The 26339-nt window shown below is 37.2% G+C and overlaps 12 protein-coding genes across 12 annotated transcripts; 3 read left to right on the top strand and 9 right to left on the bottom strand. All coding sequences in view use genetic code 12, as the record gives it.

The window, feature by feature from the left end:
* Window positions 1-52: 52 nt before the first annotated feature.
* Window positions 53-1165, bottom strand: CORT_0A11730 (hypothetical protein; the record flags this gene model as incomplete). The annotated part of the gene is made up of 1 exon (XM_003866948.1): window positions 53-1165. One exon carries the CDS (start codon window positions 1163-1165, stop codon window positions 53-55), a length of 1113 nt encoding a protein of 370 aa, XP_003866996.1.
* A 134-nt stretch (window positions 1166-1299) lies between these two features.
* On the bottom strand, window positions 1300-2364 carry CORT_0A11740 (Sgt2 small tetratricopeptide repeat (TPR)-containing protein; the record flags this gene model as incomplete). Its single annotated transcript, XM_003866949.1, has 1 exon — window positions 1300-2364. One exon carries the CDS (start codon window positions 2362-2364, stop codon window positions 1300-1302), a length of 1065 nt encoding a protein of 354 aa, XP_003866997.1.
* A 184-nt stretch (window positions 2365-2548) lies between these two features.
* Window positions 2549-6169, bottom strand: CORT_0A11750 (hypothetical protein; the record flags this gene model as incomplete). The annotated part of the gene is made up of 1 exon (XM_003866950.1): window positions 2549-6169. One exon carries the CDS (start codon window positions 6167-6169, stop codon window positions 2549-2551), a length of 3621 nt encoding a protein of 1206 aa, XP_003866998.1.
* Window positions 6170-7109: 940 nt separating this feature from the next.
* On the top strand, window positions 7110-8753 carry CORT_0A11760 (hypothetical protein; the record flags this gene model as incomplete). Its single annotated transcript, XM_003866951.1, has 1 exon — window positions 7110-8753. The coding sequence occupies one exon, from the start codon at window positions 7110-7112 to the stop codon at window positions 8751-8753; it is 1644 nt and encodes a 547-aa protein (XP_003866999.1).
* Window positions 8754-8955: 202 nt separating this feature from the next.
* CORT_0A11770 (hypothetical protein) lies at window positions 8956-9921 on the bottom strand (the record flags this gene model as incomplete). Its single annotated transcript, XM_003866952.1, has 1 exon — window positions 8956-9921. The coding sequence occupies one exon, from the start codon at window positions 9919-9921 to the stop codon at window positions 8956-8958; it is 966 nt and encodes a 321-aa protein (XP_003867000.1).
* A 999-nt stretch (window positions 9922-10920) lies between these two features.
* Window positions 10921-12651, bottom strand: CORT_0A11780 (negative regulator of exit from mitosis; the record flags this gene model as incomplete). The annotated part of the gene is made up of 1 exon (XM_003866953.1): window positions 10921-12651. The coding sequence occupies one exon, from the start codon at window positions 12649-12651 to the stop codon at window positions 10921-10923; it is 1731 nt and encodes a 576-aa protein (XP_003867001.1).
* Window positions 12652-15617: 2966 nt separating this feature from the next.
* Window positions 15618-17978, top strand: CORT_0A11790 (Rod1 protein; the record flags this gene model as incomplete). The annotated part of the gene is made up of 1 exon (XM_003866954.1): window positions 15618-17978. One exon carries the CDS (start codon window positions 15618-15620, stop codon window positions 17976-17978), a length of 2361 nt encoding a protein of 786 aa, XP_003867002.1.
* A 208-nt stretch (window positions 17979-18186) lies between these two features.
* Window positions 18187-18884, top strand: CORT_0A11800 (hypothetical protein; the record flags this gene model as incomplete). The annotated part of the gene is made up of 2 exons (XM_003866955.1): window positions 18187-18766; window positions 18826-18884. The coding sequence occupies 2 exons, from the start codon at window positions 18187-18189 to the stop codon at window positions 18882-18884; spliced, it is 639 nt and encodes a 212-aa protein (XP_003867003.1).
* A 431-nt stretch (window positions 18885-19315) lies between these two features.
* Window positions 19316-19585, bottom strand: CORT_0A11810 (Cmc4 protein; the record flags this gene model as incomplete). Its single annotated transcript, XM_003866956.1, has 1 exon — window positions 19316-19585. One exon carries the CDS (start codon window positions 19583-19585, stop codon window positions 19316-19318), a length of 270 nt encoding a protein of 89 aa, XP_003867004.1.
* A 175-nt stretch (window positions 19586-19760) lies between these two features.
* CORT_0A11820 (hypothetical protein) lies at window positions 19761-20807 on the bottom strand (the record flags this gene model as incomplete). Its single annotated transcript, XM_003866957.1, has 1 exon — window positions 19761-20807. One exon carries the CDS (start codon window positions 20805-20807, stop codon window positions 19761-19763), a length of 1047 nt encoding a protein of 348 aa, XP_003867005.1.
* A 311-nt stretch (window positions 20808-21118) lies between these two features.
* CORT_0A11830 (hypothetical protein) lies at window positions 21119-22474 on the bottom strand (the record flags this gene model as incomplete). Its single annotated transcript, XM_003866958.1, has 1 exon — window positions 21119-22474. One exon carries the CDS (start codon window positions 22472-22474, stop codon window positions 21119-21121), a length of 1356 nt encoding a protein of 451 aa, XP_003867006.1.
* Window positions 22475-22636: 162 nt separating this feature from the next.
* Window positions 22637-24580, bottom strand: CORT_0A11840 (hypothetical protein; the record flags this gene model as incomplete). Its single annotated transcript, XM_003866959.1, has 1 exon — window positions 22637-24580. One exon carries the CDS (start codon window positions 24578-24580, stop codon window positions 22637-22639), a length of 1944 nt encoding a protein of 647 aa, XP_003867007.1.
* Window positions 24581-26339: the final 1759 nt, after the last annotated feature.

Here is a 26339-nt window from a genome sequence, read left to right on the forward strand (position 1 = left end):
ACAGTATAACTCTATAGTAATGAACATTCATTTATCTATAGTCTATTTTATTCTATTCTAAATCTAATCCTCGTGGGAATCGTCCTGGCCTAGGGGGTCTCGGTTTCTTCTTTGGTTTTGCATTCAATGTGTTAAGATTCTCTTTTCTCTCCCAAGAAGGTGAAATAAATTTCACCAACTCATTAACGAACTCCCCCGGTAGATCGTGTGAGATCCAATGACCACAATTAAACTCTTTGAACTTCAAGTCAGTAAAAAATTGTTCAAAGACCGCGAAATATTCCGGTTTCACAAATGGTGATTGGCTCCCATACATGACCAATGTTGGATGTGTGAATTTTTCAAAATTGGTAGGCAAATCTGGCCAGGATTCAACGGTTTTGATAATATCATGTTTCCAGAAGTTCATCACAGGGATCCGAAACACTTCTTTTAACCGATCTTTGACATGGGGGTTGCCAAGATCTTTATGAGTCAAAAGTAAGTTGCTCATCAACAACAGTCGAACAAGTTGACTCTTCTCATATTTGGCTAAAAACTTGCTAATTTGTTTGACTTCAGTGACTCTTCTCCCATTAGATCCCTTTTTGTATAGTTCCGGATGCGCTTCAACTTCGCACATACCTAATACATCCAATCTATAATGTGGATCTAGCGGCATTGAGTGAGGAGTATTATCAATAACAACCAATTTTGACACTAGATCTGGGTACAATAAACTCACCAACATGGCAACTTTAGCACCCATTGAATGACCAACAAGTACACAGTTATCCCATTTACGTTCCTTGATGAAAAGGTGAACGTCCTGGGCCATTTGAGTATAGGAAAATGGCAAGACATGAGGCGATTCACCATGATTGCGTAGATCTACTGCATATGTGGGGACTTTGGTTACTTCACTAAACAAACGACCAACCTTATTGAAGCTTAATTTGGATCCAAAAAAGCCATGAAGAAAAATAACAGGCGTTTTTTCTTTGTCTAGTTTAATTTTATAAGGGATTAGTTGTTTCCATTGTAGTGGTATCTTGTCATTGAATGGTAGATCATTAATTTTGTCAACATCGAAAGTAGGTTGTAAAGCTAGCGATTTTGATGAATTGAGTAAGACGGAAAAAGAGCTGATGAGCCTCCGTCCTAATACTTGTCTTCGTAGTAGCATGAGGCAGTTGACTGTTCAATTGTTGATTTAATATAGCCGCGATTTGGCGATGCATTAACTTTTGATCGTGCGCTTAGTCATGTATTAATTAGAACGTATTATATTATTATCTATACACTACTGTATAATCAAAATCATGACTCATTATTACCACCTTGTCCACCTTCATTATTGCTATTGTTTCCTCTACCTCCCATAAATTGATTAAGCATAGGGTTGTTCATGATGTTGGACAAATCGGGCCCATCAGGTCCACCTAATCCCAAAGATTGAGCCATTTGACGAATAGCTGGATTGTTGAGCATTTCTTGCATAGCACCAGGATTTGACATCATACTTTGAGCTGCTTGCATCATTTGTGGGTTGTTCATCAAATTAGCAAATGGGTTGTCTGATCCACCAGCACCACCAAACAACGAGCTGAAGTCTGGCAAACCGCCAGCACCAGTACCTGGTGCTGATCGGAATCCAGACTCGCTTTCATTCTCGCCGCTTCTATCAGAGGCGGAAATCGAATTTTCCAAATCTTGTTCAACTCTCTTTTTAGCAGTTTCATATCCTTTTTTCATACCATCTGATGGTTTATCACCTTCAACTTCTAAACCTTTCTTGTATGCTTCCATTGCCTCTTTTGGGTTTCCAAGAGCATACTGAGCTAAACCTAATCTAGAGTAAGCTCTGGAGAACTCAGGATTCAATTTGATGGCTTTCTCTGCATCTTCAACTGCTTGAGTGTGTTTTTGTGCTGATGAATATGCAGCGGCTCTATTAGAGAGGTAGACAACATTGGTTGGATCTAATCCAATGGCTTCAGTGTACTTGGCAATTGCACCTGCATAGTCCTTGGCTCCCATCAATCTGTTACCTTCAAGTTTCAATTGATCAGCTCTTTCCTTGGTGGCGTCATCAACAATGATAGATGATGGTTTGGCATCTTTGTTTGATTCCTTTTCGGAAGCACCAGCTGAAGATGATGAAGCAACTGAGGCTTTGACCAATTCAGACAATGATCTACCATGGAATTTGGAATCAATAACTGATTTGTCGTCGTCTTTGTTCACTTCAAATGCATCGGCAATACAATCAATGGCGACGTCCATCGACTCCACAAAATCTTCAGCAATAGTTTTGTCAGCAACGGATTGCTTCAAAAACCCGATTATTGATAAAGCGATATCTTTACTAGAAACTGATGACATGGTGCAAGGGTGACAATTTAATAGCTATTAGTGCGCGAAGCGTAGATCAGGGTCTTTGGGCTATTGATTTTTGTTGGGTTTTAAAAAGAACGTGTCAGAATTTCGCCTCTTTTGAAATCGTAAATTCTCATCACCAAATTTGTTTTGTGTAACCAAAGAAACATAGACGCTATATATTCCCTTTTTACCTATACTTTACTCTATATAAGATCTTTCTCAACTCCAAGTGTCTTTGATTTAAGCACCGAATCTCTTCCTTGATATACATTGATAACCCAAATTTCAAAAATTGAGACCTAAATGTTAAGAAATTTGATATTTGGGTAGCCATGATTTCGTATTCCCATTTAAGATCAATATTCAACTTCATAATTTGTTTCACCAAATCAGCTTTTGAGACAACTAATCGTTTATATCGGTTCCGTTTGCTGTTTCCAAGGCCAAAAAGATTCAATCCTTCACTCTCATCAGGTATCAGATCAGCATGGGTGTGAGTTGAGGTTGAGTATAAAGAGCTATTCGTTCCAGTGCGATGAAGGCTTTCTACTTCTTCTTCTTGTTCATTGAGATCCTCACGGGTGACGCCATTAGGTATGTTTACATCAGATTTTGGCTCCATTGACCTCAATTCCAGATTGATATTACAAATATCATGATACAATTTCTTCCATACATTCACGTCTTGCTTGATTTTATGGAAATTTTTGATCAATTCGTCCCCAATCATATCAATCCACACAACGTATTGTGCCAAAACATCAAAACTGCCCCGTTGGTAATGGTATTCAGGAATACTAAACAACTTTGAAAAGAATGCTCGCTCATTTATACGACTAATTGTTAAGTCCTCAACATTTCTCAAATCCAATTGTTTTTGTTCTCCAATACAAACTAATTTGGAAAATTTAGTAAAAAATAAACCATGTTTCTTGACATCTTGAAGTGAAAAATCAAGGAAAATCTCCATTTCTTGAATGTTACTATACTTCAACCTAACCTGGCCTAGTTCTTGCTTTTGGGATTCAGTAACTGCCAGGATTACTTGCTTTTGCTCTAAAATGGAAAAGTTGTGGGATACATCACCTAAAAAAGTGCTGAATACCTGCTCAGTGTTGACGTCATTTTGAAACGTCATACTTTGAAACACGATATTAAGCTTGGAGATCAATTTATTTATCCTCAATTTTTGAAACATTGGACTTGTTGAAACATTCATCGCATGGTTACGCCAAATAATATCGGCATCGGGGAAAATTGACATTGGACGTTGTAATTTCTCAACATACAACACTTGCTTTATCGCTTTCAATGACTGGGGCTTACATCTGCAATCTTTATTTCTCAAATGGATTACCCACTCTTTCAAATTAGAGTCAAATTTACCATTGAAAGCAGCAAGTTTTTCGGATAAATTATGAGGAAAGAAATGGTCAAAGTAATGCTCAACAATAAGCCTCTCAATTTGTTTGAATTCTTCTGATCTTGATGATTTGGTACTGACAAAACTCAAATAGTCAAATACATTGTAAAAACTCTTTCGATCTTCGTGAAGAAAGTCAAGTCTATCATCTTTCAAAATGTCGCGCAAGTTTTCCAAACGACTATACTTGACATACAACATCAATGGAGTAAGGTTTTTCGCATTTGTTAAATTGACATTTACCAAATTCTCCTCTTTTGATAATATTTGCGTTTGCGGTATTCCCATTAGGATAATGTGTAGTAATGTATTTCCTGACTTATCCATATGTTTGTCAAAGTCAATACCCTTTTTACCATACTTTTCATAAACGACATTGAATCCAACTTTCAACAATTCAGGATAATTTGCATGGTCATAGCAACGACACAAACTGAATAAAGGAGTGTGCGAGTTATTATCTTTCAATTCCCAATCAATCAAATGACCAATTCTCGAGATTAAGTGGTGGTTGTGAAACAAATAGTGTCCGATAGTACGACCGGTATTATCAGGGCTGTTGAAATATGCAATTTGTTCATCGATTGTAGCATTTTCGGTAATAATTGCCAACAAGTCATCCAATATTTGCTCAGCTGTTTCCTCAATTAACGCCGTCATTAAAAGGTTTTGGTTTGTAATCACATTTTTGTCGAATAATATAAATTCAATCGAAAACCACAACAAAGATGTGTTCATAATAAAGTTGTAGATCTCAAAATTCTTCGCCTTGATTGCAAAATCAAGTACACTTTCTCCATTGATATTCTTACTCAATAAGCAATTCATTGCTGGTAACTCCTGATCAGGATACTTGTCATGAGTCTTTTCGACAATATGCTTAACCTTTACAACATCCTGATCCACAATGCCACTCCACAAGTCAAAGTTCTCTTGTGAACTTGTGGCAAGAGACTGTAATGATGACTCTTTTTCTGATAAGTGACAAATGACTGCATCCAAGTTACTCATGATGTAGTTAAACTGCCCATCATTGGTTCGGTCTACTGCGTTAAAGTATTTGACATAGTAAACATGGGCCTCTATGTTGTCGATTTTGGAGTGAACAATCGTCATTACTAACAATCCAATCAAGGTATCAGCGTCAACAACTAACTCACTTCCTTCTTTACTTTGCGATAAAATCTCCATCGTTTTGTAGATGATATTAGTTTTCATTGTCAGATTCACAATTGATGGATCAGACAACTTTTTAAATTCCTGTATTGCAAGGTATATGCGTTGATGTAGTTCGTTAACCAACCATGGTTTTGTGACCGGAAGATCCAATTGGTTTAGTGACAAGCATGATAGACTTTCATATTCCACTGCAGTGAGATGCTTCATTGCTTCTGGGTCAAACTCTTCTTTATCATCATTGGGACAATTGAACTGAAATATCAATTGTGACCACATTAAATCGTATAAGTTTAGCTCAACATACTCATGCACAAGCTTATTCAAATCTAGCCCTGGATAGGTACTAATGATATGGTTCAATAGATTATAAGTCTGTTCACTGTTGGGATTTTCAATTCGAACACTATCCAGAATAATCTTGTATGCCTCCTCTTGCATTTTAGTAAACTCCGCCTTTATATGGCTTAGCTTTTTTCTTGTTCTTGTTCTCAATTGATGGAATTGAAGGTTGTTGTGATGGAATAATCGATAGAACTTATCACTCACTGCCTTAGATAGAAGTGGAAAGTTGCGTAACAACTTTTCAAATGTGACATTGTCGACCTCTTCTGCTTGAGTTGTTGATCTTTCGGATGAGGAGGAACTAGCTGGTGGGAGTAAGGACAGTAGCGGCTTGAATGGCGGAGACCCTCCAATGAGTGAGCTTTCAATATGTATAATCATAAACTGGGAACCTTTGGGAAAGTAGTCGCAAAAGGACTTGAAATACAGTACCGATGTGATTTTCAACTTGAGGCTACGCTTAAACCCTTTACCTGTGTATATCATTTGGTTTTTGACAAGTATTTGCTTTCCATTCATAGTGTTGTAAATGACCAGTTGTTCCTTTGAGATTGGAGTTACTGTTGATGACACAGGTGCCCCTGTTCTAATAATATGTGACTTGATAAAATCTTCATTGTTATAGCACAAGTCTTTCAATAGCACCCTTGTGCTAGAATCGTCGGTTGCTGGATCATGGAACTCGTTTAGGATGTATGCAGGGGGTAGAAGAATTGTATATTGGATGTGCTTGTTTCTTAATTCTTCAATGATTTTTTTGAAAGGAGCTTTGGATTGATTGGGATTATTGAATATGCAATTTAGTAGTGGATTGTATAGTATAGGTAGATGCGTGGCTGATTTGTGCTGTTGTTGTCGTGCCATACCACTTGTAATTGTTGTTCATTAACCATATGCTGCTGCTCAGTTTTATAGCCACTGCGAGTTTTGTATAGAGAGCAGCGCTACCTATGTCTCGAATAATTACCGCCACAAGTCACCTGAATTCACCTTTGGTGAATTCAACACTTAGAAGGAAGCCGTGAGAGGTTTCAAGAGTGCTAGGTAGTTATTCTCATTCCGCTTGGTGTATTTAGTTCATGGTTTATAGTTGGGCAATAGTAAATTTCACAGGTTAACTATAATCCGCTATACCGTTATAAAATGAAAATATCTGGTCCTTTTTCATAGAAAGCAAAGATAGTGACACTCTTGGACCCCTGTTCCGGGGGATGGCTATCCATTCGGAATCTAAAAAGTAGATCTCATTGTATTAAGACTTTATTTGACTGAAAATCCGTTCCTTCCTTCTTGATTAGGAAATTCCGCTAAGCTTCTATCTCATATAAGCTGGACAATAAGTCAACCCACAGTACAAAACTAGCGGCTTTAAAAGCAATTTGTAGTTCTATTGTTTTACTTTTCTAATTTTTGATAAGAAAGGTGGGAAATACAATTTAAATAAGATAGATAACATTTTTATATGCAGGTTATCAGTCAATTAGATTGGGCGCTTCCTTTTTGTGGCTCATTATTCACAATGCAATTTGCAATTTCATAACCGCCTATTCTTATCAAAAATGATGAATCGAACTACATAGAACAGTCAGATTGAAATTTTCGTACATATTATCTTCTTAAAACGCCTTGATAAACACACTTGATGTTTGAATTAAAGTTTTGAGGGATTTTAATCCGAAACAATCGAAGAAAGAAATATAAACGTACTTCTGTCATATGCCAATTATGATATATAAATTTAGTTAGCTCCCTGCCAAAATTATAAAACTGTTAATTCTACAAAACCATACAGCTAAGTTTGACAATGGAAACAATAAAATCAAGAACAGGGGAACACCTTCACAACATCGTTTCCTCGCGATCCGAAGTTCGAGCTGTTGATCCACAGCATAATGCCGGTGATGAAGATCTTCTTAATCAGATTGGTTACAAGCAAGAATTGAGACGCCATTATTCAACACTACAAGTTTTTGGTATCGCATTTTCGATCATGGGTTTACTACCTAGTATTGCGTCAGTATTAGCCCAAGGTTTAGAAGCAGGACCCGCGGGTCTCGTCTGGGGCTGGTTCATTGCTAGTCTTTTCATATTCAGCGTTGGTATGTCTATGAGTTTTTTGGGTAGTGCTATACCAACCAGTGGTGGATTGTACTACTACACAAATTATTATTGTCCTGATAGTTTTAGAGTCCCATTGAGTTTCTTAATAGGTTGTTCCAACTCCCTTGGTTTAATTGGTGGCTTGTGCAGTATTAGTTATGGATTTGCTACTGAAGTATTATCAGCAGTGTCAATATCGAAAGATGGTGATTTCGACATCACTAATGGGAAATGTTATGGAGTTTTCGCAGCCTGCGTCATTACAAATGTGATTGTTGCTTGTCTAACTACAAAACATGCAGCTTCTTTACAAACGGCATCAATCGTATTAAATGTATTACTTGTGTTGTTGTTTTTGATTGCAGTTCCAGCTGGATTTGGTTCAGATTTCAATTCGAGGGGGTTCATATTTGGTAACTTTGAAAATGCTCGTGATTGGGGCGTCGGTTGGAGTTTTTTCATTTCTTTACAACCTGCAGTTTGGGTTATAGGTGCATTCGACTCCGTGATTCATTGTTCTGAAGAAGCATTGAGTGCCCAAAGATCAATCCCTGTGGGAATTTTGGGGTCCATTGCTGCATGTTGGTTTCTCGGTTGGTTTGTGGTTATTGTCTGTGCTGCATGCATCAAAGATGGTGATGTAGCTAGGGTGTTGAATACCGCTACAGGTTCACCCATGGCACAAATCATATATGATGCATTGGGTAAGAAATGGGCAGTGGCTTTCATGTCATTGATCGCCGTGGGTCAATATTTTATGGCTATTTCAATTACAATTGCATTATCAAGACAAATCTGGTCTTTTGCAAGGGATGATGGATTACCAATTGTTTACCAATACGTGAAATACGTTAACCCAAAAATCAAGATTCCAGTTCGTGCATCAATTTTCGCTGGTATCTTAGCATTGATATTGGGTTTGCTTGTTCTCATTAACGGCACAGCTGGTTCAGGTGCTTTATTCTCATTAGCCATCTGCTCAAATAGTCTTGCCTGGGGTATGCCAGTAGTTTTAGTTTTATTACCCTATGGAAAGAAGAGATTTATACCGGGACCTTTTTACTTTGGTAAATGGATCAGTACAACTATATGTTTTGTGGCATGTTGCTGGTTAAGTTTTATCATTGTATTGACGATGTTCCCTGATTCAAAAAAAGTCGATAAGGATTCAATGAATTATACAGTTGTCATTAATGTTGGGGTGTGGATTTTGTCGTTGGTTTATTATTTTACTTGGGGTTACAGAGTATATTCAGGGCCAAAGAGTAATCTTGATGAGCCTGCCCCAGAATACTTCGAAGGTACAAGTGTACAGGGTATGGACGAAGTGTTACTGGAGAAGGTATAGTCAAGAAGATTTTGTCGAATAAATCTAGAAGTGTATTAATGTCTAGTAAATTCTTAGATAAATTTAAGTAAAAGGTATCAGAGTCGTAGTGATAGTGTATGTGTAACGTAGGAATTGTCGTCTTCCAAAACAAAGTTTGTTACCTTTTGGTTAAATGTTGCGACATCAAGTACATCTTCAATTCAAGTAAGACTGCATACTCTCATACAACCTCTCTCCTCACATTATACTTACTTGAAATATGATTCAACACATGCCAAAATTTGGTGTTCTTTATCTTTTTGGAAGCAGGTTCCATTACCACATCTGGCTCTTGTTTCTTATTCTTTAGCTGTTGCTCTTGAACAAATTCAGTCATGAAAATTTCATAATTTGATATACAATCACCACATACAAATTCCTTTAGGTTCAAATTCAAGTTGGACTTGGAATTTATTATTGATGATATTTCGTAAAGTGGCTTATTACACAAATCACAATGTTTAAGTAGATGAAAAGATGGTAGATCACCAAATATGGCTTGTAAATCATCTGACTGTTGTCGTGGTTGACGTTGTGCAATCAAAGAAGACGATGATGATGACGGAGACTTGTGACTGCTTGTTGTCAGAGTTATTCTCTCTTCCGGTTGCAAAATTATAGTATCAGTGGAACTATTTGTGCTGGAAGACAAAACCCTTTTCTTGAAATTAGCTAGTGATTTCTGGCGTAGTAAATGATGATCTGAACTAGTGGAACATGTTGATGATGTCATGTGAGATGACGATGCTGGGATAGTAGTGTATGAGGGCGTTGTTTCCCTCAATGACAAGTAATCTTCAACTAAAACTATCGGATCCTCCTCTTCGTAAGAATATTCGTAAAGATCCTCATCTTCTTCTTCTGCATCGTCTTCACCAATGTTCTGAAAATTTAGGTCACCCACACATTCAGTCTCCATTTGATCGGAACAAGTGGTTCCCGATTGATTAGATTGAATCGAATTTAACTTATTCAGTCGTCGATCTCCACCTGCTGCTGTGCTACTCGACGATGAACTTTGTGAAGCTACTGCCGATGGCCGCTTGATTGGTGGTGGAGGCGGGAATGGTAAAGATGTTAGTGTGGTATCATCTATTAGATCAAGCTTTGATGGTTGTTGCTTTAAAGTTTTGGTGTTAGGTGGCATATGTGAACAAAATAATTGAGTATTCTTGCCAACAGTATAAAATTGGCTCTAACGATGAGATTGATTTTGGTATTGACTCCAACTAGTTTGAGTGGAAACGAGTGTAAAAGGGTATTGAGTCTGTTGAAAGTGGAAAAAGATTGCTATAATATATTATAAACGAATGTGTTCTTTCCTTCGTTAAAAGCTAGCAACAAGTAAACACTTTGGTGACTTAAGCGTTTAACCTTAAATAGATGTACTGTATTGTATGGAAAGTAAATTTTTTGTATGGTGATTACACAAAGCTGTATTTATTTACCGATTTGAATAAATTTCAAAATACAGTAATATTATATGCAGTACATTGTAAGAGCATTTAGTTTTGACACTTTCACACGCACTTTGTACATTTGTTCTAGACCTTTTTGGTACTACCCCCACGACCCCCACTTCCCTCCACCCCATACATTAGCCTCAAACAGAACTACAATACGTTCGCTTGGTTATGATTGGCCCGCCTCAAAAGCTTTAACAAAAAAAAGCCACAACGCTTATCATTTGAATGATCAAAATCCAAACATACACACACCCCTGTCGTAGTCAGCAAACGAAACAAGCAATTAGATCTCTCCAATTTCTAAATTTAGATCATTCTACATTATGTATATAAGAAAGGTAAAGCGTTTATCATTGCTCTTTTGTTACTCAACGAAAATAAAAATTTTACTGAACTATTTTGCTTTGATATGCAATTATGGTCTCATTTGCTATTTGAAACAAATTTTGTATGATGTACTTATGAAAGCCCGATTCATTGCGTTCTGCTGAGGGGAAATGAAGAGGGGGGATTCTATTGCATTGACCCAAGTCGGTTTTGGCATGACACTCTGATCTGACCATTGGCAAGTAGCAAACTCTTGAAATTCCGGTGATTTCTTGGTCGGATTTATGCTACCGTGTTCACGTGATGAAATCAACTCTACAAGAATAATTCTTTTGGGTAAAGATGATAAAAATCTATTGACGCTTTCTCTTTCTGCTATTTAATAACTCCATATATGGTAAATCACCATCGTTTTCCCATTGATCGTTGATCCAATACAAGATATCATTCATGATCTTATTGGATATAAGCTTATCTAAATCCAATTCTTGACGTCTCATTCTATACATAAGAGTTTCACATAACTCAATTAGCAACAACTCTCCACAAGGATCACCATTGTGGTTTTTTTGATGATAGTATTGATAATTCTTTCTATTTTTAAAATGAATCAAACTTGTTAAGTCAGTCAATTGTAAATTAAATCTCAATTCCAATACTATCAAATGAGGAAAAAACCGAGATTGATTTAGGACACTAGCAACTCCGGAGTTTGTCAACCTAGGACAATTGTTTAATGACAATCGCGAGATTTGTTTCAAAGTATGACCAATTTGCCACAACACAACATCAGATATATATGTACCAGCAAGTCCTAATGTATGCAAATGACAATTGTTTTTAATTAAAACTGCAATTGAAGTATTGGTAATCAAATGACCTTTATTTTTACGACCAACATTGACCACTTGTAAGTTGTGGTTGCTCCTGAAGATGTGATATAGTCCAGAATCAGTAATTAATTCACAAGCACGCAAGTCCAAACAAGTGAGGTTTTGACAATATTGACTAATCATGTAGCAAAAGTTATCGTCAATTGTTTTGGATCCGGTGACTATTAATTTTTGTAATTTTGATCCACATGATTGAAAAATATCCCATGATGGATATATTTTGGGACACATAAATAATTCAAATGAAGTGAGGTTATGAAAATTAATATTGGTTATTGCCTTGTTGAATAGGGACAGGTTGCTATGGAATAATTTATGAAGATTAAACAGCTGTGGTTGAAAGTTGATTGGGGTAGCTGTTGTGGTGGTGGTGGTGACGTATTTGTTAAATTGAATATCGTTGGAAAAGTAGAACTTCTTAGCAAGTAGCTCTCGAGTGATTCTATTGAATAGTTTATTAACAAGAAGACAGTTGAATAAAGGGTTGGTAGAGTTGTTGTATTGTTGTTGATGCTTCTCACCATCTTCAGCCATTGCTTGTTGAGCCAGCTCTTTATCCCCGTAAATCAACAATGCATGATTATAACTCAATGGTTTTCTTCGAATAGAGGTGACTTCATGAGGCTGATGATCGTTTTGTGCTTCCACAAACAAGAGTATACGATGAACGAGTTCAGGAACATCAAATATGGAAACTTTAGTCTGCTTGTGTATTGTAGGTGATTGTGTCTGTGGTTGCTGTTGGATGGTGAAACCGTCATCAAAGAAGAGCTTCCCTCTGGGTGAAACAGTATCTAGGAATGTAAATTTATGAATTGGTTTCACTGGAGTTGTTTCTGGAGTATCAGCATCATCATCAGTTAAATCCGGTAAACTTTCCAAATCAGAAGATGATGGGGATGATGCAAAGGATGAATTACAAACATCCCCCACACTATGATTACTATCCACGTCATCTCCTTTCAACCATCGACTTGATCTTCTGCTTCTGTTTCCAATTCTTTCCCTTTTGGTTCTTTGTAGAAATGCCGATAAGGAATTTGACGATACAACTCTTCTAGCTTTCTTCAATGGTGAAGTTTCTCTGGCGCTCTCTTCTTCATCGTTGGCACTTGATGATGCAAAGGGATTATATATAGGACAATTATCGGATGAATCATAAGGTAATGGCTCAGTTGGGTTATAACTCATAATTCTTAAGATTATAAGACTTTGAAAATGCAAAAATAAGGTGGTGGATTAAATATAATTAAATGGGATTTCCTTAATGATTGACATTAAGATCAAGAAAAGTCCTTTGGATTAAAAACAGATGATCTAATGACAAAAGAATGCTAACTATGCAAAAAGCAGTGTAATTAAATGATAGACTAGGGTGAGTTAACAAGTGAAGGTTAAATCGTTTGTGTTCAAATAATGGTGGTGATGTTGGGTGGATGGGTTTGGGTGTTTTGTTGGTTAAAGGTATTATGTGCCTCCCCAAGGTTGGTTAAGCAAGAATGGCTTTGGTGATGATGTAACAACGAAAAGTGAAAGTATGTCTTTTCAAAGGATGAAGGGTATGTGTTGTATTTATAAATATGTGTGTTCACTACCCAGCACACTAATGTAAGTAATTTCCAAAAAGCACAAACAAGGTTGTGTATTTTAAGTAAACAATAAGACGCAAAATGTGCAATATGTTGAATGGTGAGAAACCCTTTTGACAAAAGTGTTAATGTTGGTGAGTCGATGCAGATTATTTGCAAGCCAGCTCTTGAAAAATGTATCCAAACGGTATGTGAGTGTATTTTTGAAATTGACAATCAAGAAAACAATGACAAAAAATAAATATAAAGCCAGAAGGCAGAATTTTGTTTGTGTTTCAGTGTTTACATTTCTAAAACCAGCTTCAAAAACAAGTTGGAGGTTATAATGCTTCATGATGAGTGGTTGTATTGTGTTGTGTTGTATTTTGAGAAGATGGCTGGTTTTAATATCTGAAAGAAGATCTCTGATTTTTTATGTTTGTGTAACTTTGTTCTAATTCCGCTCTACATACATACACTGCACACAAATTGCATCAAGTATGGTTCTGAAAATTGACCCCGATAAACGGACCGATACGTATACTATCCCTCAACAATACTATTGACAGGTGGATGAAAGTCATTGTTTATTGATCTCAATTTTCATAAATGTTCTAGAATTACTATGTGTTTTTCCGCTTGTTTTAAATTCCTCTATAGAGAAAGAAAGAACCAAACCATTTTCCTTATTCAACAGCACTCAACCGCACCCATTCCTTAATTTAATAAGATTCAAGAACAAGGTTTGCAGCGAGGGCCTCCTGAAGATTAATTTAGTCTTGTCTAGGTGTGTACCTTAAAAAAGAATGAATTCATACATTGTAGATGGGTTTTTTCAACCACAAAATCCAAATTGAGTAAAGCAAGGGCAAGGCTGGCTCTTGGCCCTATTTATTTTAGACTAATTTAAGCGATCAATACAACCAACTACATACTCTAGACGTAAAAAAGGTAATTGACGAAAACAAGCAAGGGGTACAATATTTCCTTCTCTTGTACTCCTTAACGGATTTTAGCAGGAATTAAGTAAAAAATGTCAACAAAAGGCTTGGTATATATTACCATTTGGGAAACTCACAGCTATGGGAAAGGGCCCTTGTTCGAGTTTCATGATATAATGAAAAGATCCTTAACTGGTATGTTTTTTCACCCATCCTACAATGTAATGAAATTTGGAAATATTCATTGTGAAATTTCACATACTCATTGTCGCGAAAATGACAAGCCACTTTTTACGATATCGTAGTAATACCCTGTCAATTTACTTTTACGGGATAAACAATGATGACTTTTAGATAAAGTTGGTGTCCATTGTTAAAGGTAGAGTCTTTTCTATTGTTTCCCCCTTTCTTCCATTAGTGAAAGCTTGTTTTTATAGCATGATAGCTTTAGTTGTTTCTCGTGAAGGTTTGAATTCTCGCTACGATAAGCGTGGTAAATTTTACACTATTGGATTGTCTTTAGTATTATATCCTCAGCAATCAGTTGCTCCATAAATGTCACTGAAGGTAGTTACAGTATACTCTTGTTCTTTTAAAGGCATTTTTTTCCAAAGGGCGTCACAGTTTCATCAATGGAAAGAGAGAGAAGGGCTTTTCCCTTGTGAATTAGTTGTTGTGAAACTGGTGTAGTTCACAAAGACTCTGACTTTGGATTTGCGAACTCATTACGTTGAAGCTGAAGGGGTAGGTTATCTATGTACGACAAGAAAGTCTCAAACGATCTCAACTCATGAATACTGTGCTATGATTCTGTCGGGTTCAGTCACTTTCGGTGATGTAAGTCCGAGTGATAAGAAAACAAGAAAGGCTTTTTGTGATTCACGATCCGGAAAAACTTTTTGACGAATGAAAGGACATTACATCATTGGAATGGAAGGGATAGCACACGTACCCATGGACTTTAATCGAAGGCAAAAATACAAACCATGAGTTTCGGAATGTATTGGGTGGTGTATTCATGTGTATATATACTGCACGATATTGATTCTTCTCTGTGGAATAGCTTTTAGGGAAAGGTGCGTCGGAGGTTTCTCTTGCAGCCTTACGAGAGAAAATATTCCGAACTAAAATTGGTCTTTCCATATCAAAAATAGCGATGTCTTTTATTCCTTCATTAGTAGCCAGTTCAGCATCATTCATGAATGATTTCTCCATATTGGAAACAGATCAAGCTTCAAAGTCTTCCAAACAATCTCGTTATAAAGCTAATATCTCCTACTCAGTAATTCAATCTGATTAAAGAGTGAAGATTAATTTCTTTTTTTTTTCTTTCTTTGTTGATATCAGTTTTGTGATACTAAATAGCATTGATGAACTGCCGACTTCTTCTTCTAAGTGCAAAACAAAATTGTTTAGAACCCAATACACTACACTTCTTTCTTTAAACAAGTTTGAATTTACTTGGTATAATATTGTATTCAAATAACAACAAGACCTAACCAATAACTCAGTTGACCACGCAGAGAAACCGTGGCTTCAACAACATCAACAACAATCCTTGAAAACTACGAAATATTCAATCTTAAACAAAGCATCTTATCACACGACAACACTTCAATCACAATCACTAACCAAATCTCGTCACAATATGTTGAAGAAACAGTACAATACATCCAAGTCGACATCATTGTTCCAAATCAGATTGAAAAATCTAGAACATGACGTGCTTGTGTTGAAGGGAAGTCCACACGAAGCTGCATCAGCATTGTTATCAGGAAACATTGCATTATCAGTCAATGAACCAATCACGATAAAAAAAGTCACTCTTCGACTCTATGCAACTTTAAAGTTGCGCGCTGATTTAACATCTGCATCATCTGCCGCTGCTGGAACTAGTCGGAAATTGTTGAATTTCTCTAAAAAGGTTTATGAATATGACTGGGACTCGAATGAATTCAATCAGTACTTTGATCATATGTATGAGAATAATTCAAGCTCGACCCCACAATTGTCCAAAAATAACTCCTCCACATCACTCAAAAACTTGAGGTCGAGAAGTGGATTGAATTTGGCACAATTATCACAATCAAGTCACAGTTTATTGTCGAGTCAAAGCAATAGTTCAACCAACGTATCAAGAACTGCTGTTTCTGGTGGCACTACTAATCACGTATTGGTGCAAGGCAACTATGAAATACCATTTAGTGCCATTTTACCAGGAGATATGCCGGAATCAATTGAAGGATTACCAGGTTGTTCATCTGTTTATAAACTCGAAGCAACTATCGACCGAGGCAAGTTCCATAGTACATTGGTGACAAAGAAACATCTTCGTGTGGTAAGAACATTAACTACCGATGCAGTTGAATTATCAGAAACCATTGCTGTTGATAATACCTGGCCGAAGAAGGTCGAATATTCACTCAGTTGTCCTACACGTGCCTTGGCTATTGGAAGTGGAACTCCGATTAGCATGATGCTTGTTCCATTACTAAAAGGGTTGACTTTGGGAGATATAAAAATCCAATTGGTTGAGTTTTATTCCTATGTGGGAAATGTACCGCCAATGCATCAAGCTGAAAGAGTCATTGCCTCCAAGAAGATTCCAAAACCAGACCCAGATGCATTCAATATGGATAAATGGGAAATTGAAACATTTTTACGAATCCCAGCAAGTTTATCCAAATGTTGTCAAGATGTTGATTTACAACTGCACGTAAAAGTAAGGCACAAATTGAAATTTGGTATTGGGTTAGTGAATCCTGACAATCATGTTTCCGAATTGAGGGCATCATTACCGGTGCAATTGTTTATTTCCCCGTTTGTTACTGTTAGTTCTAAACATGATGTTGACTCTGCTATTCCAAATGAAAACAATGAGGAGGATATTTTGTTCACTAGCGATTCGTATGATCAATTAAGTGGACTTGATAGTAGAGCCAATAACAGTGCTGCAAATTCTGCTAGCAATTCTCATACATCACTTACTGGATTGGTGGCACCACCGGTGTACGATCAACACATTTATGATCGATTGTGGTCAGATGTGTCTCCAATTGAAACTCCATTGACATCGGGAGCCTCAACTCCAAGAAGCAGAGGCGGTGGCTACTACGGTGGAGATGTTGGTCAGTTTGCAATGTCGCCCTTGGATTCGAATGCATTGAGTGAGAACTTGAGACAATTGAGTCTACAAAGGCAAGCTCAAGAAGCTGAGTCACATTCACAAAGTTCCAGAAATGGTAGAGCCACTTTTAATTTAGATGACGAAGAATCACAACAGTATTCAACTCCTCATTCATTATCAGGTAATGATTATTTCAGTCGTGGACCTGGTCTGGTCCCAAGAAACCGCAGTTTCTTACAAGACCATATAATGACACCTCCTGTACATCTATCAAGGGTCAACTCAGATGCGAATGTGCTCAGCAGTAGTGACTTATCGCGAGTACCTTCCTATAGTCAAGCTATGAAGAGTGCTGCTTCGGGCGATGATGACGTATCTCCTGCATATGCACCACCATCTCCAGATTCCCACATCAATTTACAAGAAGTGAATAGAAATTTGTTGCAGAATAATCAATCATCATTACTTCGTCCAAATTTACCACAAAGAGGCCCTAGCGCACGCAAGTCGGGTTCTCGTTCATCTTCAAACAATACATCTCCATCAGTTTCACGAAATGTGTCATCAACCAGTTTATCAAATTTGATCCCATCGCGTAAGTCATCGAACAATTTAGCTGCCTCAGCAGGAGGTAATGGATCACATTTGACTCCATTGCGAGCAGCAGGAGGAACCAATGGTGTTGGATCATCGAGTAACTCCCCATCAACGAGCCCCGTGAATGTACGAGGACCGAGCCCTAATCTTGCTAGTGAAGCATCGAGTGTTAGTAATTTATCACGTAGCGCTTCCGATAGGCGTTCTGGTGTTCCAATGAGAACTTCATCAAGTTTGAGTTTACATAATTTGCATTTCTTGTCGAAAAAGAAGGACAAGAAATGAGCAGTTAGATTGTGTTTCATAGAGTAGACAATACAATAAAAAGTAATGTATTTTAGTTGAATTGCTCTACAAAGTAAACTTTCGCAGTCCAATGTCAAGTTGCAGCCGCCAAATCGCCTCACTAAAAAAAAATGGTTTGGCGTGGTCCAAACACCAACAATATTTCACTGTACCACCACAATCGTCGATCACATATACACAGCCACATATGATCAAAACTAACACAAGACTAGGTCTATCTAGGCTTCTAAGTTCAGGAAACAGACCACCATCACATTTCAACTCAGGTGATATCCCACAGACTTATAATTACAACGGCACCACACACGGGCATTCTTCACCAACACCAACACCAACAAATACTTCGCCTACGCAACAACCTTCCTCCTCCAACAAACATGAAGGATCAATACGGGAAATCACGGGTTTACTAGCCATGTTCGCTCTCGCATACCTCGCCATTGACAATTACACAGAACGAGTCAAGATTGAAAAACTTCATCATGACACAACAGCAATAAATTTGAAAGCTCTTCAAGTACAGCAATTAAACTATGCTCAAGAAAGAAAGAAACGCGATTTGGTCATGTTAAAAGAACGTAGAGAAGTAGCTAAACGAGATTTCAAAATGGGGTTACATATTGCCATGTTGAGAAAACAACTCATTGATGCGGGAATGAAACCGGTGGACTTGGATGATGCAGTTAAAGAATTTGAAAATAGTGTCAAAGCTGATAATTCAATCAAGAATGTTAGTGGTCAGTATTTATGGCTCGACGACAAGTCAGGTATGTTATATCCAACAAACGTCTTTTTGAAGCATTTTTACTAACAGTAATATATCTAGAGTTTAAACCGTATTTACCTGATACAATGGAATACGACAAGAACCGCCAAAGTAAATAGATAATAAACAATCAAAAGTGACAATAGCTATGCTGTTTGCTGCGAAAGTTTGGTGTCATCTTGGTCGTGTGCGGACGGCAAACTACATTTCTCTTCTCATCACCAAACTCTCTCACTGAAAGGAAAAAAATTTCCAACTTTTCATACCATTTCCTCTTTTTCCTTCCTTCATCAATGTCTTTAATTATTGGCGCCCATTAGAGTCACGGTTTATATGGTATTTTCTTCTACATATTAACTACAATCACATTGTGATTATTTTCGTGCTCGGGTAAGCCATAAATCGAATTCCAATGTTTTTACCAGCCTTGTTTTGTTCGTGTCTATTTGTTTAGATAAATTGACTACGCGGTTCTAAACATACATTTCGTGGGAAGAAAGTACTTTTATTCGTATTGAGGGTATCTATATATGCAGCTTTAATTCGTAGACTATGCTCTTCCCTGTTTGATCATATCGGCATCGATTTTGCCCAATGACCGTTGTTCCAATTTCAATTGTAATAAGTTGAATTTCGGACAGCAAACGCTCTTGGCGTCACGACCATGTTCTTCGTAGAATTCCTTGCAACATTTATATAGATCGTCGATGTACTTTGTGCATTTAGATTCGTTGTAGCCATTAGCTAGAAGGCAATCTTGAATTGCGCAAGCTTTTGCTTTGCACGTTTGTGACAAGTCTGTTTCACAGCTTTCGGACATGTTTGGTGAGTGATTACACAGTAGTTGTAGCTCTAGAGTGATGTAATGAGCTCACTTGTATGTTGATCCAAGAAGAATAAGTGATCCATAGCTGTGTCATTTCTCGGTTAAAGCAATTATTCAAATCGGCTCCAATTTTTCTGCTCATTCACTCATACATTAATTATAAATAGTGTTACTCTACGCTAGATCTATCCAAATCTGTATGATAATCATCTTCATCATACTCACTAGGTTCACGAATAACCAATGGGACAAACTCCTTCTTTGCTTCATTCTTTTCATTCTTGAACTTGTTGCTAAAGAATATCAAACTGGCAAGAAACAATGATACCATTAATGTAATTAGCCCCCAACGAGATAGGTACCATCGCAAACTTTCAATTTCTGATCTAATTGCAGAATCTAGCTCAGTAGTGATCTTGTGGTTTGTTTCTTGAATACGTAAAAACAATTTCTTCACATTTAATGTATTTTCTGATTTCTGTTCATGAATAGCCACTTGAGAATCATTACGAAGTTTCAAATTGTCGTTATTTAGTTCGTCAGATATAATGTTGAAATCACGTTCTAAAATATTGACCAATGTGATCAATTCATTAATATGTTGCTCTCTACTTCGAGTTATATCAACCAAAATTTCTTGTTGAGCACTTTCAAACAAATATTGTTCACTTTCCATTTCATGTTTTTGGGCATATATGGTGGATAATTTAGATAACTTTGAGTTCAATTGGTATATTAGTAATTTGATAATCAGATCAGCCTGTGCTTCTGTAAACCCAGCTTCTGTGAGTCGTTTGAACACCTCGTATGTATCGATATATGGTTCTAAATTATCAAATATTTCTGTTAGAAAGTCATCTTTACTTGAACCTTCTGGTATCACTTTAGCTTCACCTGGGATAATTGTACTACTCAACTCATTATTGAGTACATTGAGACTTGGTCGACTGGTGGAGGTTGTGTCGTGGCCACTTGTTGCTTTTGATTGCTCACTTTGTTTCTTGGAGTCGCTTTTGTTGATGGAACTTTTCTGCGTCGATGAAGTCTTTCCGTTTATCTCTTTATTTAATCTATGAAATGTGGAAAAACGCCGTATAGACGTGTTGTAGCCATGAAGCTGAAGGTACTTGTTGATAAGTTGCTTATTGGTGTAACATTGATACAACTTTGGTGTGGCTAAGTATATATTATATAACCTTCCGAGACATTGTTTCATATTTAACACGTAGTGTCAGGTCTCTCGTTGTTTAGTGATTGGGTGGTGCGTTTATCGATGTACTGGAAACTCTTTCCCGTTATATTGAAAGCCTTGTATAGTCAAACAAAACAAAGGGAATGGAATTTTTAGTGTGTGAGAGAAGTTGTTCGAATTTTTGGGCGCGCACTAAGATCCTTCTCTTTAATCACAAGCACAAGACAACAACTATAAACTATGACAAGAATGGTAAAACTTAGCGAGATGAAATCACAAATAGAACACACCAACTCTCTTTTTCCTTCTTTTGCAACACGTTTGATAATATATCACTATCCAGCAGCCTCATTCATGAAGGTACTGTTAGCTTGGGGTTTATCCTTGGATGGCGGTGCATAAGGTTTCTCCAAAACATAATGATAAAGCGATCTCGAGAAGAATGGGAAACCAAATTTGAGGTGCAAAAAGGAAACCACCACCATATTCAGTACGTTTGGGTCTACATCGACACAGGCAAAACCCTCAAGCAGATGGTAAACTCCACGAGTGGTTCTTGGTGTAATGATGTACTCAGGTGTAAGTGGAAACTGGTTGTTGAACTCTGGATCATCCGTTTTCAAATCCTCCGCTTTTGATGTCACGACTTTGTAATTGGTGGTTCGAACACGGGAATCGCAAAGATTAACAGTAAGTGTTCTCTGCTCCTGGTAAGACGTGATTATATCTTCCAAAGTAACTTCATGTTGTGTCGTTTCGAGTGATTCAATCTCGCTCTCATTTATCATATAGGTTCCCTTTGAGAACTTGTTCACAACCACAATTTGCGGTAATAACCTCTTGAGTTTTCTTAGTTCCTCTGGTTCACAAGTATTACTCAAAGCGACCAATTCTACCAAAATTGCATTCTTTACGGAATCAATGAAATCTGCTTCTTCCTCCCAACAAATTGCTTTCTTCTCCATAATGGTTAAAGTCTCAATAGAAGGAACCAAGCAACACCAGGTGATAAACCGACCAATTTCTCTTAATACCCTTACTCTTTCAGATGCGACGTGAGCTTGGTACTGGGCAAAATACTCGCTTCTAATTGCAATTGCGTATTGAACATCCTTTTTCTGTGGAACTTGGATCTTCCTATCAGAATCCAAGTATGGTTGAGGAATCTCTGGTGGGGGCTTCAACAATGGTGGATGGTAGTGCAAGACTAAGCCTATGGAAGATGGTGTATTGGTCTTAGGAATATGTTGCAAAAATTTGTCAAGTCCAATAGGGGTACCAGACCATGGGTTAAACACTCTCCAGAATAGCCCTGGTATTGAGGTTGCAACATGCCAATAGAACAGAACCTCAACCAACATGTTTTGGAAGTACAGCAGTGATTTAACCCTAACATAGTCGTGAATCAAGTATCTAATATCCAAACGTAAAATACGGAGCAATTCAACCGAATGCAAGATCAACTCATGTATGTCAAACAACCTCATATAAATAAAAATGATGTAGGTTAGCAAAATCTTGAATACATGAGCAACAAAGATGTCATAAGTTGTGTAGTTTTCTTTTCCTGAATCTAGGCCGTGATTGTAACTTGAATATATGTTCAAACTAGTTGCAGGTAGTGTACTGATATCTTGGACTCCTGCTATGGTCTCATATAAAGCATGTTTCTCTTTCCGATTCTTAAACATGGTTGTTGGAAATGTTCGTGGAATCGAAGATGGTAAAACCTGTTGCAAAAAAATATAAAGTATCTACAATTGGTACTTACGAACAAAGATTAAAATATTAATTCTAAATGTATATATAAACTGGAATCCACACTGAAATGAAAATTAAATCTTAAATCCCCACTAAGCTGCTTCAACTGCTTCCAAAAGCTCATCCAAATCGCGCAAGACCGGAACGTTTCCATCTATTTCTTCAGTAGTACTACTTTCGTCCTCATCATCAGATGAATCAACAGTAATTGCAAAAGAGTTGTCTTGCTCAACTGTGGTACCCTTGCTTGGTATTATCAATTCCAACTCGTCATCACCAACGAATTTAGCCTTTATTTTGTTGAATTTGATGACTTTGTCAAATTGAAAGTGTTTCTCGAAAAATACTTCTTGATTCTTGAATTCATTGATGAGATCTTCTGCATCTTCTTGTAATTCCTCATCTTCTGATGATTCTGATTCTTCTTTTGAAGACTCTGATTCATCTTCAAAATCTTCTTCTGAGTTCTCGTAAAATCCTTCAAAATCAGCAGTTTCTTCGTCTTCGCTGTCAATTTCATAATCATCATCAGATTCTTCATTATAGCCATCCCTCCTTTCCGATTCTTCAATTTGTGACAATATGAAATCTCTCTTGGTACTTTCAGCTCTGGCTTTAACCCTAGCACTAGCAACCAACGAATCTTCGTCTCCTGAATATTCTTCTTCTGAAACTTCTTCTGGATCAGCATAGTCATATTCATTATCATCTTCATCTTCATCGTCCTCTAAAGCGTAACTAATGAATTCGGCTGGTGTCAATTGAGTAACATCAACTTCTTCTTCTTCTTCCTCATCTTCTTCCTCAGCACCATTGAGGTTCAATTTTCCCTTGATAACCAATTCATTTTCATTTTTGAGAAATTCAATTTTTAATTCATCTCTAACCAATGATGGGAACCTAACGTTTAATTTGTATGAACCGTCATCCAATTCTTCCAACTGGTAATCTTGGCTATTGGCCACATCATCAGATAAATCCACAACCGAAAACTCTTCATCATCATCTTTGATTACTTGCAAGTCGTCATCTTCATCCTCCTCTTCCTCTTCATCCTCACAGTCACACTCGGTGCATGGCAAGCTCTTGTAAATGGTTACACCCTCTTCATCCGAGGTTTCTTCATCCGAAGATTCTTCATTGTCGTCTTCTTCTTCACTTTCAACTTCAATGTATTCAGGCTCTGAACCCAAGTCTGAGTCTTCATCTCTTGATTCGTACTCATCGGGACTAACCAACTCCTCTTCAAATTCTTGTCTGATACTTTCAAGAAGCAATTTTTCATTCAACTTATCGGTGTCAACAATGTAGCCGACGACTTCATCTTCAGAATCTTCTTCATCAGAACTGTTAGCTTCTTCAGTAAGGTGAACTATAGCTTCGACTTCCTCGTCAGAATCACTAATTTCATTTGAGTCTAAGTCTGAATCTGAATCTGAATCTGAATCTGAATCTGAATCTGAATCTGAATCTGAATCTGAAGTTGATTCTGAATCTGAGCTTGAGTCTGAACTACTTGAGTTTGACTCCTCGTCGTCATAATAAGCCACAATCTCATCGTTCAAGTCATGAATTTGAGGCACTCCAACATCTTCAGCAGATACCAACCTATCATCTAAACCGACATAATATTCATTTTCGTCTGACTCTAATTCAACATCACTAGCATCAATGAACTTAGTATCAATGTCAGAACTATCCTCTTCAGCAATGTCTTGAGGTCTAAGCTCAAACTCGTAAATCTCTTCCTCTTCTTCTGAGGAAGAGTCGGAGTTGGAGTCAAAGTCTTCTTCTGAGTCCTCTTCACTTGAAACAAGGTCACCATCGACCTCATCTTCTTCTATGACGACATCTTCACTTTCATCTCCTTCGCTGTCTGGTTCTTCAACATATACAAAACGTTTTGATGGTTGTTCATGATAATACTTTCTATATTGTTGCTTTTGAGGCTTTGAAGCTTTAGCACCTCTCTTGGGGGTAGCATAATGAACACTTTTCTTATTGTATTTGCTCTTATTTTGTCTGTTGTACGCCATTGTAGTTTAGTATATTATGCTGTATAAGTTGTAAGCCGACTGCAAATTTAGCGAAAGTTCTATCCCCTTAAATACTCACGTCAAGTTGAAAAATTTAAAATAATTTGTAATGAGATGCTGCGGCGCAATTTCCTAATTAGTGCTTTGCCACCAGTATAGAACACTGAAGAAAATGACACAAACGTGGTACAGAGAAAAAATTTTGCAACATCTCAGCTTTCATAGTGGCAAAAGTGGAAGTGCCCACCACAATCAACATTCAGATATATGCTCACATTTGCCTTGAATGGGCAATTTGTAAACAAGCAGTTTGGCCACTTGACCATACGGCACCATGTTTGTGTTTGGGTTCAGTCCAGAAAAGGTAGGTACATATCCCTCGAGAAAAGACAATGATGAGAGTCTTTGTTCAGGATGGGTTTTTGTATGGACAGGTTTTGTTCTTGATATTCAGACAGTCTTTTGATTTGGACCGTCAGACAGTCTTTTAAAGAAGAGAATCTGACAGTCATTTTAAATAATACAATTACGCTTATTGTTTTCAATCGGATTAGTCTTGCTTTAGCACGAACATCCAAGGCAAGGTGGTGGATACATGCATTCATCATAAACGTCTGAGCTTCATGAGTGGGACTGATTTAGTATTTGGTAGATTCTTCTAATAAGCAGATTTTGTCATTAGAAACTATTCCATTATATGAACGCACTTATCAACAAGCTGATGAACAAGGAGAATGCTTCCACCGTCATTCAAATTCATGATGACCTTTATGTGAATTACTCCAATAGGTCAAAATCAAAATACATTTCAAACAGAATTACAATTTCAATGTCAATTAGCCTACCATTTTGATGTCGGAGAATGTGTCTGAAGAAATGTCGGAAAATGTGTCAGATGCGCAATTTGTTTATCACCATCAAATTGTGGACCTGAACCCACACAACGAAGTGTTATCATAACCCACAGTTATTATCTCGCATTAAATTAGCGTTGCTCATTAAAGAAATTGATGTTTGATTTGTTTTGGTTTCGCGAATTACGCGACAAAGTGACTAAAATCAGACAGACAATAAATTTAGATTCAGACAGACAGACATTTTTGTAGATTCATGAACCCCAGAGCAGGAATTCTGAATCAATGAGTAGATAGAAATCAACTTCCGTGGCTGTGTTTGTACTGCCTCGTTAGATGGGGTGATTGGGACTTTCCTACTTTCAAGTATTTCATGGATTTTTCGAGGATTTGATAATGGTACTAATTTCTGGGGAAAAGTCAACCAAAATGATTAACTTGGACACCAGTGCTATGACTTTTACTTCCTAAATTATGCAAGATATTCGTGCTTTGCTCAATTTAATTTGGGTATAAATTTATATCACGATTTTTGAGTGGTTCTCTATTAAACAAAAACTTCATTTATTTACTCCAAATTGTTGCGAAATCTTCAAAAGTAAGTGAAAAGAAATCAGCACAATAACGAAACATCTTGTATACTAAAGAACCATCCTCTGGTTGCTTTATACTCGATTGGTATACATTCGGTCTATCCGTTTCGATTCAAGACGTTTGTCATGTTGTATTAAAGGATCTCATTTGTTTCAAGTTGCTACTTTCTCTCTCTCAATTTCACATGTTAAATTTAAAGTAATTGTGCCTCGCAATTATTATTTTTTTCCTTCTCTTTCAACATTTACCCCAAGCTTAAAAATCACTCGAGGACAATTTCCACCTTCAAATCATTCGACCACATAATTACC

This window comes from Candida orthopsilosis (assembly GCF_000315875.1).
Source record: "Candida orthopsilosis Co 90-125, chromosome 1 draft sequence".
Taxonomy (NCBI): Eukaryota; Fungi; Ascomycota; class Pichiomycetes; order Serinales; family Debaryomycetaceae; genus Lodderomyces; species Lodderomyces orthopsilosis.